The sequence below is a fragment of the Camellia sinensis genome, unplaced genomic scaffold, assembly GCF_055761805.1.
Source record: "Camellia sinensis isolate YWXY unplaced genomic scaffold, ASM5576180v1 Unanchor6, whole genome shotgun sequence".
NCBI classification, from domain to species: domain Eukaryota; kingdom Viridiplantae; phylum Streptophyta; class Magnoliopsida; order Ericales; family Theaceae; genus Camellia; species Camellia sinensis.
The window spans coordinates 11,679,766-11,696,377 of NW_028129474.1; the positions used below are offsets into that span (position 1 = coordinate 11,679,766).

Genomic DNA, 16,612 nt, shown 5'->3' on the forward strand with positions numbered 1-16,612 from the left:
TACCCTCACGGGAAAGGGGTAGCGATCGTTTTTGGGAATTCATCAATCCATCCACCGCCGGAAGTGTCTACACCTGTCTTGGAGATCGAGCACGGCACGGAGGATGTGTTTTTGTCGGGGTTCACTTTGGCCGAGGCTCAAGTTGTGCAGAATGTCATGGCTGCGAATGAGGGCATGTATGTCAGCGCACAATCCATCTACCTCATGAACAAGCTAAAACATACCCCTGGGATGGGATTAGGGAGAAGTGGCCGGAAAGGCGTCTCAGTGTTGGCCGAAGTGCCACACAACCCTCACACCTTTGGACTGGGTTATCTGCCCACCAAAGAGGACTGGTTGAGGAAAGGAAAAGAAATGGCCGGAAGAGCCAAGGCAAAGAGGGCTGGGAAGCCATTTGACTTAATACACAGGCCCATCTGGGGTACCCTAAACGGACGTTTCGTCCGGGAAGGGGAAGATTTTCCATTCTGTGGCTTCCCGGAGCCATGGCGAAACGCGGAGGGGAAGCGCGTACCTGGTTTTGAAATCTTCTTCGACATACAATTATCTGGGGATGACGTTGCCGAAGCGCAGACAGACCCACCAACTGAGGTTGAGCAGTGTGAAGCAGTGGATCCTGAGAGTACAGAGTTGGAAATGGGGGTAGCACTGGCGAGTCTACTATCAGATCCTCCGATCGGCCAAGAGTGCTTGGGGGATAACTCTTTGGTTTCTGTGATTGGAGATGAAATAGCTGCGGGCTTTCCAGCACCGATCCTGGATGCATCTATCGCACCTTCTCTCATCTGGCAGTATGAAGAAGGCTTTTTATCTAGCAGTTCCGGGTCAGGTAGTGAGCCGGAATCTGATTCTACCGAATCTTCTGCGTCGGAATCAGATTCCAGCTCGACTGAGTCTGAGTCCGGTATTCCTGGGGGTGATAACCCGGATGCCACAGTCCTGTCTAGGTCGTCTTTTTCATTTTCTTTTGAGTCTGTTGTAACAGAGGAATCTGACGGCTTGGAAGTATTTAATGAGAATGATGTGGATGTGGTTTCCGAGTATTTTTCTGTGCCTTTGATTTATTGCTTAAATCAGGATTTTCAAAATTTTGATGAAAACAGCGAGGAAGAAATTCCCCCAGTTTTGCAATGATTAATTGATCAAGAGCAGGAAAGATTTGTTAAACCTTTAATGGATGAAATCACTACTGTGAATGTTGGTACTGAGAAGGACCCGCGGCTGGTCCAGATCGGGTCCACGTTGTCTTCAGAGGAGCGCGAGCGCTTAGTCGCTTTATTAAAAGATTTTAAAGATGTTTTCGCGTGGTCCTATGAAGACATGCCTGGAATCGATCCTGAGATTGTACAGCACCGGATCCCTCTTGATCCAGAGGCCCGCCCTGTCAAACAGAAACTCAGAAGGATTCGCCCGGACTGGGCCCTCAAGATTAAGGAAGAGGTCACCAAGCAAATTGACGCAGGGTTCCTGCTGGTATCTGAATATCCAACTTGGTTGGCCAACATAGTTCCGGTGCCAAAGAAGGATGGCAGAATTCGGGTCTGTGTAGACTTCAGAGATTTGAACAAGGCCAGTCCGAAGGACGATTTTCCCTTGCCGCACATCGACGAATTGGTAGATTTCACGGCAGGACACGCCTTGCTTTCGTTTATGGATGGTTTCTCAGGCTATAACCAGATAGTGATGGCACCCGAAGACCGGGAGAAGACTGCGTTCACTACCCCGTGGGGGACATATTGTTATAGAGTGATGCCATTCGGGCTGAAGAATGCTGGAGCTACGTATCAACGGGCAGCGACTACAATATTGCATGATATGATCCATAAGGAGGTCGAGGTGTACGTGGATGACATGATTGTCAAGTCCAAAGATAGAGAGGGCCACTACACCGCCTTACAAAAATTCTTTCAACGGATCAAAGAATTTCGGCTGCGACTGAATCCCCAGAAATGCACGTTTGGTGTTACAGCAGGGAAAATGTTAGGGTTTCTGATCACACAAAGGGGCATCGAGGTCGACCCTTCCAAAATCAAGGCCATCTTAGAAATGCCACCACCAAAGACTGAAAAGGAGGTGCGAGGCTTTCTGGGTAAAGTGCAATTCATAAGACGGTTTATTTCTAAATTAACCTTGACTTGTGAACCACTTTTTGGTCTCCTGAAGAAAGGAAAGAAATTCCAATGGGACGGCCGATGTCAAGTAGCTTTTGAGCAGATCAAAGAATATCTACAGAACCCACCCGTGTTGTCACCGCCAGAACCTAGGAGACCGTTGATACTGTACCTTTCGGTAACTGAGACTACCATGGGCTGCATGCTCGCGCAGGAGTCAGAAGACAAAGTGGAAAGGGCCATATACTATCTGAGCAAAAAGATGCTGGATTACGAGACCCGCTATACACCGCTGGAGAAGGCTTGTTTGGCCTTGGTATGGGCAACCAGGAAGCTGCGGCACTACCTGTTAGCCCACTCTGTAATGTTGGTTTCGCGTTTGGATCCCATCAAATATCTTTTCGAGAAACCAGCACTTACGGGTAGGCTAGCTCGTTGGCTGCTGTTGCTCTCCGAATTTGATTTGAAGTATGTGACGCGCAAGTCAGTAAAAGGCAGAGCGGTAGCAGAGTTCCTTGCTGACCACCCGGTTGAGGGGGATGAAGCGGTTGAGTATCTATTCCCAGATGAAGCCATTCTGCACGTCGAAGATGAAATTTGGACAATGTACTTTGACGGAGCGTCAAACCAGTATGGGTATGGGATAGGGGTGTTGCTGATAGCGCCTGATGATTCCCGTATCCCTTTAGCATTCAAGCTCCGATTCAAAGTTTCCAACAATGAGGCAGAGTACGAGGCATGCATTGCTGGCCTGGAAGCAGCCCTGGAACTAGGGGCAAGACGGTTGGACGTCATTGGGGACTCGAACCTTGTTGTGTCTCAAGCAAAAGGAGATTGGAAGGTTAAGGGGGAAAGGATGATAATCTACCACCAAACCTTGGATTTGTTAATTCCTCGGTTTGTGAAGCTAAATTTTACCCACCTCGTAAGAGAGAACAACAGGTTTGCAGATTCACTAGCAACTCTATCTTCTATGATAGACATCCCGTCCGGAGTCCGGATGCGTCCAGTCATTATTGATCAGAAGTTTGCGCCAGCATACGAGTCGATTTCCGCCATAGATGAGGTTCAAGACGGCAACCCCTGGTACTACGACATCTGGAACTTCTTGGAAAAGGAGACATATCCACCGGGGGCAAATGCCAAAGATGAGAGGGCTGTCCGAAGAATGGCTGCTTAGTTCATTATCTGTGGGGGAAATTTGTACAAAAGGGGCCATCTGGGAATGCATAAGCTCTGTGTAGAAGCTGAAGAGTCAAAACGCCTGATGGAAGCCATCCATGGGGGGGAGTGCGGTGCACACATGAATGGAGTAATGCTGGCCAGAAAGATCCTCAGACAGGGCTACTACTGGTCAACCATGGAGGAGGATTGTATTAGCTTTGTTCGGCGATGCCACAAATGTCAAATTCATGCAAATCGCATGAACATCCCGCCGTCAAAACTGTACAACATGACTTCGCCGTGGCCTTTTTCAGTCTGGGGAATTGATGTGATCGGAGCTGTTACCCCGAAGGGGTCCAACGGGCATGCGTTTATCCTAGTAGCGATAGATTATTTCACAAAGTGGGTCGAGGCCCAATCATACGCAGTGTTGAAGGCGTCGCATGTCGCAAAGTTCATCAGGAACAACATCATCTGTCGCTACGGGGTGCCAAACGAAATAATTTCAGACAATGGTTCCCACTTCAAGAAAGAAGTGATAGACTTGTTGGAGAAATACAATGTGGCTTTTCATAAGTCATCTACATACAGGCCACAGACCAACGGAGCAGTTGAGGCCGCCAACAAGAATATCAAGCATATACTACAGAAGATGGTGGAAACCTATCGAGATTGGCCAGACAAGCTGCCATTTGCTCTGTGGGGCTACAGGACTTCAATCAGAACTTCTACTGGAGCAACTCCATATTCATTGGTCTATGGAATGGAGGCTGTTCTACCCATTGAGATTGAGGTCCCATCATTACGAGTATTGGCTGAATGCCAGATAGCCGAAGCAGATTGGCAGCAAAGCAGATTCGAAGAACTCATGCTCTTTGATGAAAGAAGACTGAAAGCACTGTACCACATCCAAGGTTATCAACGCAGAATTGCCCGGGCTTTCAACAAGAAGGTTAAGTCCAGGAATCTGAAAGAAGGAGATTTGGTGCTCAAGGACAACCGAGCTCCCATCCACGACCCAAGGGGCAAGTTCAAACCTAATTGGACTGGTCCTTACATCATCAAAGCTATCTGGTCAGGTGGGGCTGTGGTTTTGATGGATCTAGATGGCTTGGAGTTTTCACAACCAATCAATATGGACAAGTTGAAGAAATACTATCCTTGAGAGGCTCGCTAGGCCGAAAACCCGAAAGGGCGACCTAGGCAAGATTCAGAGCACAAAAAAATTAGAAAATATAAAAACTGAGCTCGCAAGGTTGAAAACCCGCAAAGGGCGGCCTTGGCAAAAGTTAGAGCGCAAAAGGAGAGTGAAAATACTCGAGCGAACCTAAGCCTGAACTACGTAAGACTTGATTCCCATCTTTGGGATACGTAGGCAGCTTCGTCTTGAAGTTCAGTCATAAACTTTTTCCCCGATCAACTTTGTCCATTTCGATCATCTCAGTCATCTTTATCTATCAGCATTTACCGTGATCTCCGGTACAGTGCTGTTCAAACTAGGGGCAACTTTCCGTTGCTTTGGAGTGCCACATTGTTCTTCAGACTAGGGGCAACTTTCCAGTTGCAGGGATCTGAGATTGTGCATCTCAGTGACAGATTTTCGGCATGTCCAGTTCTGATCCACATCGAAAATAGTTTTGAAAAGTTTTAATAAAAGTTGACTTTGTTCAAATCAATCTTTTTACGACTTAGACCATTTTTGGACCAAAAGTGGAAAATTTTCAGTACCATAACTTTCAATTTCATTGATTTCAAAATAGAGTTCTCTTGCTCTTGCATTACAATCGAGGTTGCTTATTCTAGTACAATCATAAAGAAAACTTGAAAATGCTAAATAAGCAATAAATTTGGGGCATAGTTGAATCAAGTATCTCTGTGTCCCCTTCCAGAGCTGGACGGAGCATCTGATGCCAAGCTGGGCCCAAATTGTACCTCCTCTTTGAGCCAATCCACGCATTCATCTGACAAAGTGCAACTGAAGGTTGAAGCAGGGGGCCAGAAGCTCTCTAGTCCTCCATGCCGTGGCATATCTCTGGCTGGCCAGCCATTCACTTTTTGCAAAAATGGCCGGCCAGCTCCCCGGGATGGCTAGCAATGCTGCAGTGTGTCTCCTCGGCCCTGTTTTACTCTTCGAAGGAGAACTCCAAGCATTTCCATGCAACGGGAGAGTCGAAGGCCTTCATTCCGGATGCGTTCCGACGCCCAGATCGTCAGAAGTACACTTTGTTGTTGTTGAGTTTTGCTTATCGAGTTGTTGCATTTTGCTTATCGAGTTGTTTGTCGAGCGGACGTGTTTTGTGTTTTGAGTCATTGCTCTTTGTTTAAGCAATTTTTGTTAAAGTCTTGTTTATTTGCGTTGTTGCATTTTGCTTATCAAGTTGTAAACTTGCTAAAGATTCTGTTATATCTTAGTAAATTGAGTTGTTTAGTTTGTTGCGTCGGTTCACTACCTGATTTGGTGATTACACAACGTACATTTCCTTTCAAATTCATTTTTGTGCGAAATAAATGATGCGATACGATGCTAAAAGTTCAAAATACAAACACCTTTTCAAAAGCTATTTCATTTCATCATGCTTTACAACAAACAAAAGGTACAGGTTTTACAAAAACAAAACTGCCTAACAATGTGCAAAGTGCTACAAACTACTAGTAAAAGAAAAATAAAGCAGGAAATAGCAACATCAAAATCCTCGGGAACGGGAACGAGAAGCACGCCTGGTCCTCTTTTGTGGAACAACCTCCACACCATCATCAGAGTCGGAGCTGTCGTCCTCAGGATCCTCCTCAGCCTCGCCTCTGTTCCCCGAGCCAAAACCGGAGCCTCCCTCCTCGACAGATGTCTCGAACTGACGGTCGGTAGCCTCCTCCTCCTCCTCATCAGACTCCGCCTCCACAACATGAGCCCTGCGTCTGCGGACAGGCCCCCCTCGAGCTCCTCGAAAAGGCCTAGATGGCCCGGCTCCTCGGGAAGGCCGAGATGACCCCTCCCCCTGATAAGGCCCGGATGGCCCAGCTCCCTGATAAGGCCCAGATGGCCCAGCTCCCCAATGAGGCCCAGGTGGCCTGGTCTGTGGCTGACCGGACCATGAAGGCATCTGAAAGCAAAGAGTTCAATTCAAATACATCAGTCCAAATATATACATCAGATGCAGATACAAGCAAAAGCTACGTAAAGTGGGTGCATGTAAATACAGTGTACAAGTGAGGTGTGTGTCAGATGTGCTCTACACAAGTAGTCTATCGATGCAGTAGAAATCAGCATGTCATCAGAAGTATGATAAATGCCAAAAAACTGAAGGGTACCTGAATGCCCGCGACAGACAACTGTGCCTCCCTGCGTAGGACCATGCCCTCGAGTGTGGCCACCAGCCCAACCATCTCCTCCATGTACCCTCGCGATGGCTGCAAAAATGAGTTCATAATCATCAGTGAACAAATGAGTGTCTAAACATCTGAAATAATGAATGACGAAAGTGGAGCATACCGGCGGTGAGTCCGGATCAATGGCGTATCGATCACTGGGCATCGGAGGCTCTAGTGGAATCGGAATCGGAGAGCTAGTCCCATACTGCCACGCCATCAACTCAGTAGGCATATCTGGCCATCCCAGATGAGGATGAATCGACGGGTTCGGAGGAAACGGTCTACTCCCACCTCTAGATGCGCCAGCCCTGCTAGAAGAAGGGATGTCTGTAGCTCGAGCCTGAGCCTGATCCGAGGATGACATACCGGCAGGTCTCATCATCGGAATACGAGCTTCTGTCAATGGAGGCATCAAATATATGTGACGATAGGTGGCGTAGTCCCCCTCCGCAACATATAACAAAGCATCACTGCCCAGCATGGCGCCGACTACCTCTGAGTAAGAGAGCCTGTCAGCGGTCCGCATACTAGCTGGAGGTACCGCGGGAACATCCTGAGAAAGATACCCCCGTACCTGGCACAGAAAGCGCTCCCCTAGGAACCAGACTCTGCCGACTGGCCCTTCGAGCAGGACCCTATACCGGGAGATGCCTGATGCTCCGGTATACTGAAGTAGGAGATCATCACCCAGAGGTGCCCAAGGCTGCCAAGTAATCTGCGGATGATAAATGTATAAACCAATCAGAGAACGAGAATATACAGAGCAAGTCAAAGATGAAAATGAAAAGAACTGAAAGTTCTGAAGTACCTCTGAGTGTCGCACAGTGTCGAAATACTGTCGCAGGCGAACCAGGGTCTCTCGAGGCCTCGCCCGGTGCGGGCCCTCAAATATCAATGAATATGGGGTCACGGGAATCCCCACCACCTCCAGCACTGGGGCTAACGATGGGAAGTATACATAAGCCCATAACTGAGAAAAGCAGTGCAGAATGTAAGTACGAAATGCTGAGAGCAAAATGCAGACTGTAAAAGTACGCTGTGTGTGCAATGTACAAGTAATGAAGAGCAGAAATGTAAATCGAGGGGACAGAAAATACCTCCCAAGCTCTCCAGTAGCCGCCAAGCAAATCGCCCCGCCCACGGGAGGTCGCGCTCATGTAAAAGTAGAGGGTAGCCAGGCCAGCGCCACCCCAATCATATCTACTGACCTGTGATAGGTCGACTAGAGCGCTCAGCAGATATAGCCCAATGGTGTTCCCTCTGTCGGCGAACAGGGTAGTCCCGAAGAGGAACATCAGGAAGCCACGAGCATACTGCTCTGTCTCCTCAGGAGTCTCGGGCACCATCTCCGCCCGCCGGAAATGGGAGGAGAACCAAGTGTACCTGACTCTCCCTGAAACCCTATCAACAGGTGGGCGAGCCCCCAACAAATACATCCAGGCGGCCTCCCACTCGCCCATATCCTCGTCATAGGGGATGGCCCAACCTCCGACATCAAGGCCGGTCAATACAGCAAAGTCAAAAGGGGTCATGGTCATGTCCCCGGTGGCAGAGAAATGAAAGGAATTGGTGGTGTCCCACCATCTCTCTACCAAAGCTGCCATCAAGGTCCTCCTGGCAGGACAGCGTGACAACCCGACACAGAAGGGGCCAAACCCCGCCAAGTCTACTAAGTCTCTGACGCCCTCCGGGAGCTCAGCATACCAATCCCGTGCCATGGTGGAACCATATCCTCGCACACTGCGGGAACCACCCTGCATTCAGAATGAATATATGTGTCAATAATGAAATAAATGGACTGTATACCAATGATAATGAAATGGGCTGTGTGCCAGTAAGATGAAATGGGCTGTGTGCCGATGAAGTAAAATAAGCTACATGCAAACACTATCTACCTGGGCTGCGTGTTCAGAGAATTTGAATTTTGGGCTGCGTGTTCAACTTTCAGTTAATTTGTGGGCTGCGTGTTCACTATCTACCTGGGCTGCGTGTTCAGAGAATTTTGAATTTTGGGCTGCGTGTTCAACTTTCAGTTAATTTGTGGGCTGCGTGTTCACTATCTACCTGGGCTGCGTGTTCAGAGAATTTTGAATTTTGGGCTGCGTGTTCAACTTTCAGTTAATTTGTGGGCTGCGTGTTCACTATCTACCTGGGCTGCGTGTTCAGAGAATTTTGAATTTTGGGCTGCGTGTTCAACTTTCAGTTAATTTGTGAGCTGCGTGTTCACTATCTACCTGGGCTGCGTGTTCAGAGAATTTTGAATTTTGGGCTGCGTGTTCAACTTTCAGTTAATTTGTGGGCTGCGTGTTCACTATCTACCTGGGCTGCGTGTTCAGAGAATTTGAATTTTGGGCTGCGTGTTCAACTTTCAGTTAATTTGTGGGCTGCGTGTTCACTATCTACCTGGGCTGCGTGTTCAGAGAATTTGAATTTTGGGCTGCGTGTTCAACTTTCAGTTAATTTGTGGGCTGCGTGTTCACTATCTACATGGGCTGCGTGTTCAGAGAATTTTGAATTTTGGGCTGCGTGTTCAACTTTCAGTTAATTTGTGGGCTGCGTGTTCACTATCTACCTGGGCTGCGTGTTCAGAGAATTTGAATTTTGGGCTGCGTGTTCAACTTTCAGTTAATTTGTGAGCTGCGTGTTCACTATCTACCTGGGCTGCGTGTTCAGAGAATTTTGAATTTTGGGCTGCGTGTTCAACTTTCAGTTAATTTGTGAGCTGCGTGTTCACTATCTACCTGGGCTGCGTGTTCAGAGAATTTTGAATTTTGGGCTGCGTGTTCAACTTTCAGTTAATTTGTGGGCTGCGTGTTCACTATCTACCTGGGCTGCGTGTTCAGAGAATTTTGAATTTTGGGCTGCGTGTTCAACTTTCAGTTAATTTGTGGGCTGCGTGTTCACTATCTACCTGGGCTGCGTGTTCAGAGAATTTTGAATTTTGGGCTGCGTGTTCAACTTTCAGTTAATTTGTGGGCTGCGTGTTCACTATCTACCTGGGCTGCGTGTTCAGAGAATTTTGAATTTTGGGCTGCGTGTTCAACTTTCAGTTAATTTGTGGGCTGCGTGTTCACTATCTACCTGGGCTGCGTGTTCAGAGAATTTGAATTTTGGGCTGCTTGTTCAACTTTCAGTTAAATTGTGGGCTGCGTGTTCACCATCTATCTGGGCTGTGTGTTCAGAAAAATTTGAAGTTTGGGCTGCGTGTTCAACTTCCATTTAAAGTGTGGGCTGTGTGTTCACTTTCGAATTCGGGCTGAGTGTTCGACAAATCAGTGTTTGAGCCATGTGTTTTAATGTGGGCTGTGTGTTCGCAATTAATTAATGAACCGAGTGTTCGAAAATTCAAGTGTTGAAACTACATGTTCAAGATGTAAGGAAAGTACTATGTCATAAGCTAAATGTTTAAGCATGGCAAGGGTGCGAAATGTAAAAAACAGAAGATGAGGTAAATACCTCTCGGGCCTCGTGAGAGAGATGCTGCTCCGGCTCTCTGAGAAGCAGATCCGCAGGTGCTCTCTCGTCGAAACTGGTAAAATGACGGAAAACGGCACGAGGGAGGACGTGCACTGCCAGACGGTACCTCTCGGGCATAAAAGGTCGAGTCCTCGGAGGTAGAGTCGTGGGATCGAAATCATCTTCGGCACCTGGGAAACCCCCGCCGTGAGGAGAATTGCCTGCCATTTTCAAGAATCTGCAAAAGGGGAACAAAAATGAGCAAAATGCGCAAAAATTGGAAAAAGTCAACAAAAGTCAACTCTCGGGAAATAAAAAGTCAACAAAAGTCAACTCCCGAGAAAATATTCTAAATATTAAGATGAACTTACCTCAAGTGGTGAAAATGCAAAAAGAAGCTCCGAAGCCGGAATTTAATCGCTCCAAAGTGTTTAAAACTAAGTGTTTTTACAAAAACAATTTGCGCGAGGCGTTGGAAAACGCGCGTAAAACTCAAAACTGGAGAGAAAAGTGTTGAAAGAGGCAAGAAATGAAGTGGGGTTCGGCTGCCATTTATAGGCTTCAAGCCTTGGATGAAAGGCATGCAAAAAGAAGGCAAAAAGACCGAAATACCCTCGGAAAAAGGGCATGGCCGGCCGACCCCTGTTTCTGGCTGGCCAGCCATCTGCTTTTTGCAGAAATGGCCGGCCAGCCATTAGCTTTTGTGGAAAACGGTTGGCCACCTCCCCTTGGGAAGATAAACGGCCGGCCATCATCCCCACATGCTCACCTAGCTCTTTGCAAATTTTGAGGAAGATCGGAGTTCCCGGGACCTGAAAAAGTTCAAGAAAAGTACACTTCCGGTCGCGAAATTGCTCCGTCGGGACTTCGGTTTCAAGTTCTGACATATGTCTCATCATCATTCATCGAAATCAAAGTGTATCCTTTTTGAATGAGCTGTAACCTTTCAAAGAAGCAGATCGGAGGCCGTGATCGAGTTACCCTCGCCGAAACACACGTTTCCATACTCGTTGTTTCACGACGAATGACACTCTGACTCATGCTCGTTTTTGTACTTTCATGCACACATCTTGCATTCTCATGAGCATACTCACATTGTCATGTACATTTCTTGATATTGGCGTACCTCCGTGTTTGAGCATGCGTTGTCACACATATTCCATTCTTGCATTGCGATGCATTCACTCACCAACACTGCGTGTGTCGAACTTCTAGAATCACATCAAATATGTGTTGTTAGCATATTGTACTTGTTGCAATTTCTCTCTTTTGCAGGCACGATATTGTACGATATTGTATGTACGGTTCAATTGAGGCTGGTGCGACCAGACGAATCGCGCAGGTATCGTATCTTCTCCGTGTGAGACGTGGCGGGGATTGAATAATCCTCCGCATTCTTAACTGCATGAAATGTAGTTGTTGCTTTGCATTCTTGCTTAAAACTGTTGCATCTATTTGCGAATACTTGCTTCATTACAGCTTGCTGCATTTGCACGATCATTGGGTTACCTTCGGTTTCTTGTATATCATTTGCATTTTGCCCCCCTGCCTGTGAGCATGCCCGCGGGCACATCTCTGTTTATCCTGTATGTTTGTCTAAGTCTTCGGCCTTGTCAAAAATGGGTCGTCTCTTGGCTTTGACATTCACTCCCGTCACTTGTGACTTCCGAGTTCTGTCAAAGAGGGGCAACTGTAGACACCCCATTTTTGACCGACCTTAAGACTCAGACGTCGCCAATTGAGCGCTTGGTGATGTTGCATAATGTGCTCGTTCAGAAGTTTCAGAGTCGCGGCCGTAAGCCCTGCCTCCGGACTTCCGAACCCTTTTCTGTGCCTTGTCTCGGTTTGCGAACCAGACTCGGTTTTCTCTGTTTCTTTTCCTGAAGGGAGGGAGAGGTCCCGTAGACCATCTCTCAATGTCCGTAGGCTACATTTGGTGGCCGTAGGCCATTTTGCCCATTTCGGAGTCCGGTTCCCGGTTTTCGGAGCCGTCAGGCCGTGTGCCTCGGTTCGGGACTGCTTAACCATCTCCTATTGCTCTGATTTTTGGCATACATCTTATTTCATCCATTTTGAGGGACACTGGGGGCTGAGAAACCCACTTCGAGGTCGAATACAATTTTCGGTGCTTAACAGCCCATTTCCGGGACCCCGAACTGCGTGTTTTGGCTCCGGAACATTCGTTTTGCAACGGTTTTCGCTCATTTTTGGCAGGTACCTCTGTTTTATCCCGAGGAAGGTCACTGAAGGGTGGGAGGCCAGCAATTGTTGCAGCAACCAGTTATCTCTCCTCCCGAGCCTCCCGGCGCCCGTTTTTCGCACTTCCGGGCTAATGTTGAATACCTTAGAGCTAGCGTTGCCAACTTTCAACCACGTATCTGTGATCTACACACCTGAGAGGCCCCTAAAAGTTCATGGCCGGCCATTAAGGTCACCTGACCCTTTTGACCCCTTTCTTCCGGGCTAATGTTGAACCTCTTGGACCTTTTTTCTTGAACTTTGAACCACATATCTGTGATGTACACACCTGAGAGGCCCCTAAAAGTTCATGGCCGGCCAGTAAGTCAACTTGACCCTTTTGACCCCCTCTTTCCGAGCCATTGTTGAACCCCTTGGGCCCACTTTCTTGGAATTTCAATTACATGGTTGTGTTGTACACACATAGGGCTACCTCCCCAATACCTGGCCGGCCAGAAAAGCTGGTTGACCCTTTTGACCCCTAGCCGGCCGGCTAGGGGGTGTGGCCGGCCGGCCACCTCCAGCAAAAGTGAGCGGCCGGCCGTGCTCTCCTCACTGTACCCTTTCCAGCTGTGGGGCAATATCCCCCAGATATTTTCTGTATCCGGGGGATATTTTGGGAGAGAGGATTCCTCTCCAACTCACCCCCCTTTTACACCCCTTTCTTGACCTTATAACCAGCTGAGGGTCTTCTTCATGAGGGTGAGAAAAATTCTTCTCCAAGGACAAACCCTAAACTCCATTGTCTTCTTCTTCAATTCTTCAAAAAACCCTAAGTCTATAATCTTCATTCCTTCTACACCACCAAGCTCCACCACCACCATCTCATTTCCAGCAGCTAGGAGGGATTCTTGAAGGCTAAAGAAGCTGCAAATCAACCTAAGAAGTAACAAAAGCTTGGATCTTCAAGGGTAAGTTACACTTTGATCCTTTTGACCCTTTCCTTTGATCTATTTCTAAGCCTCATTTCTTTTTGGTTTCAAGCTTCGGCCCTAACTGAAAAGGGCCATATTTTGAGCTCATCTTCACTTCTCATTAAGGGCTCAACCCTGTTTGAGCCCTCCATAATACACTTGCTTCATTGACCATCTTGTATGTCATAATTTTGCATGCTATTTTTGACCCATGAGCAATTTATTTTCGAGCATGTTGTAAACTGATATGAGGCATATTTTGAGCCCCTCTTCAACATTGGAGAAGGGCTCAACATTGTTTGGTGTTTCCATATGTCACTTGTAGTTATATCCCCTATTTAGCCCCATTTTTGCATAAATTAATAGCCCTCTTTGCTTCTGTTTTTGGACCTTGGTCCGAACTGAAAATGGTCTTATTTTGGCCTATACTTCATGTTTCATTCACACTTTTTTTCTGTTTGGTGATTATTTTATACACTTCATGTTTTAGCACCTTTTGAGCCTTATTTTGCATCATATTTTTAGCATGTTTGTATACTGATTTTGAAGCTGCCATGTACTGTAAATGTTCATATTTTTGGTCCATCTTCAGTGTTGTAGAAGGAAATTTTTCAGTTTGAGTTTTTCTTATACCACTTGCTTCATTACCCCTCTTTTGGCCCCTATTCTTGCATGCTATTTTCGCCATACCTATACTTGCTGTTTGGCCATGTTTATAACTGGAAAAGTGCTTATTTTGGGACTGTCTAGCTTCTTTCTTTGCATTGCATGTCCATGTTGTGCATGTTTAGTATGGCTATAGGCCATTTCGGATGCCTAATGTTGCATTTCGGGTCATTTCCTTGCATTTCATGTCATTTCGCTTCATTTCGGGACTGTTTTCCGCCATATTTTGTTGCTGAAATTCCATTAGCATGCTTGAATATCATTTTTGCTATGTTTCATTGCATTTTATCATTGCCTCGGTTTGCGTGCCCGTGTGCACGCATTTCGAGACACTCCGTTTTTATCCGCTGGCATCCGATGTGAGTGTGGCTGAGGCTCTCTCATGTTGGTATAAACCCACTTGTCATTTCCATGCCATTTCATTGCATTTTATCACTGCCTCGGTTTGCGTGCCCGTGTGCACGCATTTCGAGGCACTTCATTTTCATCCGCCGGCATCTTATGTGAGTGTGGCTGAGGCTCACTCATGTTAGTATAAGTCCATATTGCATTCTGCATGACATTCGCATCGCTTTCGCATTGCCTCGGTTTGCGTGCCCGTGTGCACGCATTTCGAGGCACTTCATTTTCTGCCACTGGCATCCGATGTGAGTGTGGCTGAGGCTCTCTCATGTTGGTATAAGCCCATTTGTCATTTTCATGTCATTTTCATATCATTGCCTCGGTTTGCGTGCCCGCGTGCGCGTACTTCGAGACACATATCATTGCCTCGGTTTGCGTGCCCGCGTGCACGTACTTCGAGACACACATCATTGCCTCGGTTTGCGTGCCCGCGTGCACGTACTTCGAGACACAGATCATCGCCTCGGTTTGCGTGCCCGTGTTCACGCACTCTGAGGCATCTCATTTTCATAGCATTCTGCATTTTCTCGGTTTGCGTGCCTGCGTGCACGCATTTCGAGGCTTCTCATTTTATAGCGTTGTGCATGTCAGGATTGTATCTTAGCTGCATTTCATGCATATCATGCATATTGCATCGTGTCCGGAATAGGAGTTAGCCCGGGCACGGGAAACGAGGTACATTTCGTACTCCGAGTGACGGAATGTGTCTCAATTCCCCAGTCACCGACACTCCGGATTATCCATGATGGAGTTAGGTTTTAGCTGTAGTTTCATGTGCATTCATCCTATATTGAGTTGTGCATTTCGACTCCTCGGCCATCATGCCTCGGTATGCGTGATTGGTGGCACGAGGATCGAGACATGCATATATTTGTGCAAATACATTGCTATGCCCCTTTCCTGCTCTCTGTTGCAGCAAAACCAGGAATCAGCAACTTTCCGGGACTTGGCACGCTTTTCAAGAATAACAGGTGTAAACAGAGGCTAATTGGGGCATTCCGGTGGATTTCCGCGCAAGACAGTCCGGACATGCATCATCCATCAGAAGCAAGACAGCCCCTGGCTTGCACGCCAGTTTATTTGCTTTCTAGTTAATTCATTAATTAATTAGAATTCTGTAATATTTTGGACTGTAATATTCTTTTATTTTGGGGACTGTAATATTTGGACTGTATTACTTATTCGGACCCTCCGAGTGAGGGCACAACTGTAATAAGTGTGGGTGAGTGTGATGTATGTCTTCCAACCCCACGTCTTTCTCCCTTTTATTTATCCGCTTTTGATGGTTAGATTAGGGCATATTTCAATTAGCATACAGTATGACAACATGTTTGCATCATTCATCTGTATTACATGCATCGGGCTCGGCGCATCATACTAACTGCATTGTACTTTCAATTCCAAGTTGAATACATGTTAGTTGTAGCATTTCATATGCCGTCTTAGAATAGCCGAGCCTACTATAGTTGCATTTTGCATGTGTTGCATTAAGCATTTTTGTATATTTAGGATCATGCATGATTTCTAATGTAGTTTCTGTTTTTGGCTTGGAGTACTCGGTAAGCTTTATGCTTTAGCATCCTTGCATGCGTGTGAATGAATGCCATGATAGCATGCTTACCATGAGGCTATGTGCTTATCTGATATATCTGCCTGAATGTCTGTGGGTGAAGGTTAGGTTATCTGAATTGGAATGAATCATCAAAATGTTTCAAGCCTACCTGCGGGTAGCAAACCATTTTCAAAAACAAACATGAAATGTTTTGTTCCAATTCGGGCGACCCAGTCTATATTTGTATGCTGTGAGCATCACATAGTAACCTAGGCTAATAACCGGAATAAGAACTCACAATGTTTTCAAAAATTGATATCATGGTTAGTAGAGGCCGGTCTATGACCGGGCGAGCGGGGGTGCTCACGAAGTGACCTTCCCCAATCGTACCCAAGTTCCCGAGCCGAGGCAACTTTGGTGATGACGGACACGTGGCCTTTTGGCATCGAGTCAGGGTTTCCTAAATTTCCCAAAATAAAATATTTAGGTGGCGACTCTGTATCTGGCAAAGCAGTCCATGTTTGGCACTTCTTTCAAAAATCAGTTTTCCTAAAACGATTTGCCGGATTTGGACTCTTTGGTTCAGATTTAGAACCGTGACTACGAAAAGTCGAGTCCGAGCTGTAGCGAGGTCCCCCCGCGGGCTTGTCTACAATTACATACTTGGACATCGAGTTGTTTTATTCCAATGCGAATGGTTCAATACCGGTAGCAATAGAACATTACATCCCGATACACATTGC

General features: G+C 46.8%; 1 protein-coding gene across 1 annotated transcript; it reads right to left on the reverse strand.

Moving 5' to 3' along the window:
* Window positions 1-5,805: 5,805 nt before the first annotated feature.
* On the reverse strand, window positions 5,806-7,350 carry LOC145818227 (uncharacterized). The gene is made up of 3 exons (XM_082912846.1): window positions 6,763-7,350; window positions 6,582-6,680; window positions 5,806-6,373 (listed from the first exon to the last, which is right to left on the reverse strand). Exons 1-3 carry the CDS (start codon window positions 7,165-7,167, stop codon window positions 5,960-5,962), a joined length of 918 nt encoding a protein of 305 aa, XP_082768972.1. The 5' UTR covers window positions 7,168-7,350; the 3' UTR covers window positions 5,806-5,959.
* Window positions 7,351-16,612: the final 9,262 nt, after the last annotated feature.

Bases quoted from the DNA above. Each gene is read 5' to 3' on its own strand.
- LOC145818227 (XM_082912846.1), bottom strand. From the start codon at position 7,167: ATGCGGACCGCTGACAGGCTCTCTTACTCAGAGGTAGTCGGCGCCATG. The intron at 6,681-6,762 runs GTATGCTCCACT...TCATTTTTGCAG, and splicing joins TTGATCCGGACTCACCGCCG to CCATCGCGAGGGTACATGGA. The intron at 6,374-6,581 runs GTACCCTTCAGT...CTTTGCTTTCAG, and splicing joins TGTCTGTCGCGGGCATTCAG to ATGCCTTCATGGTCCGGTCA.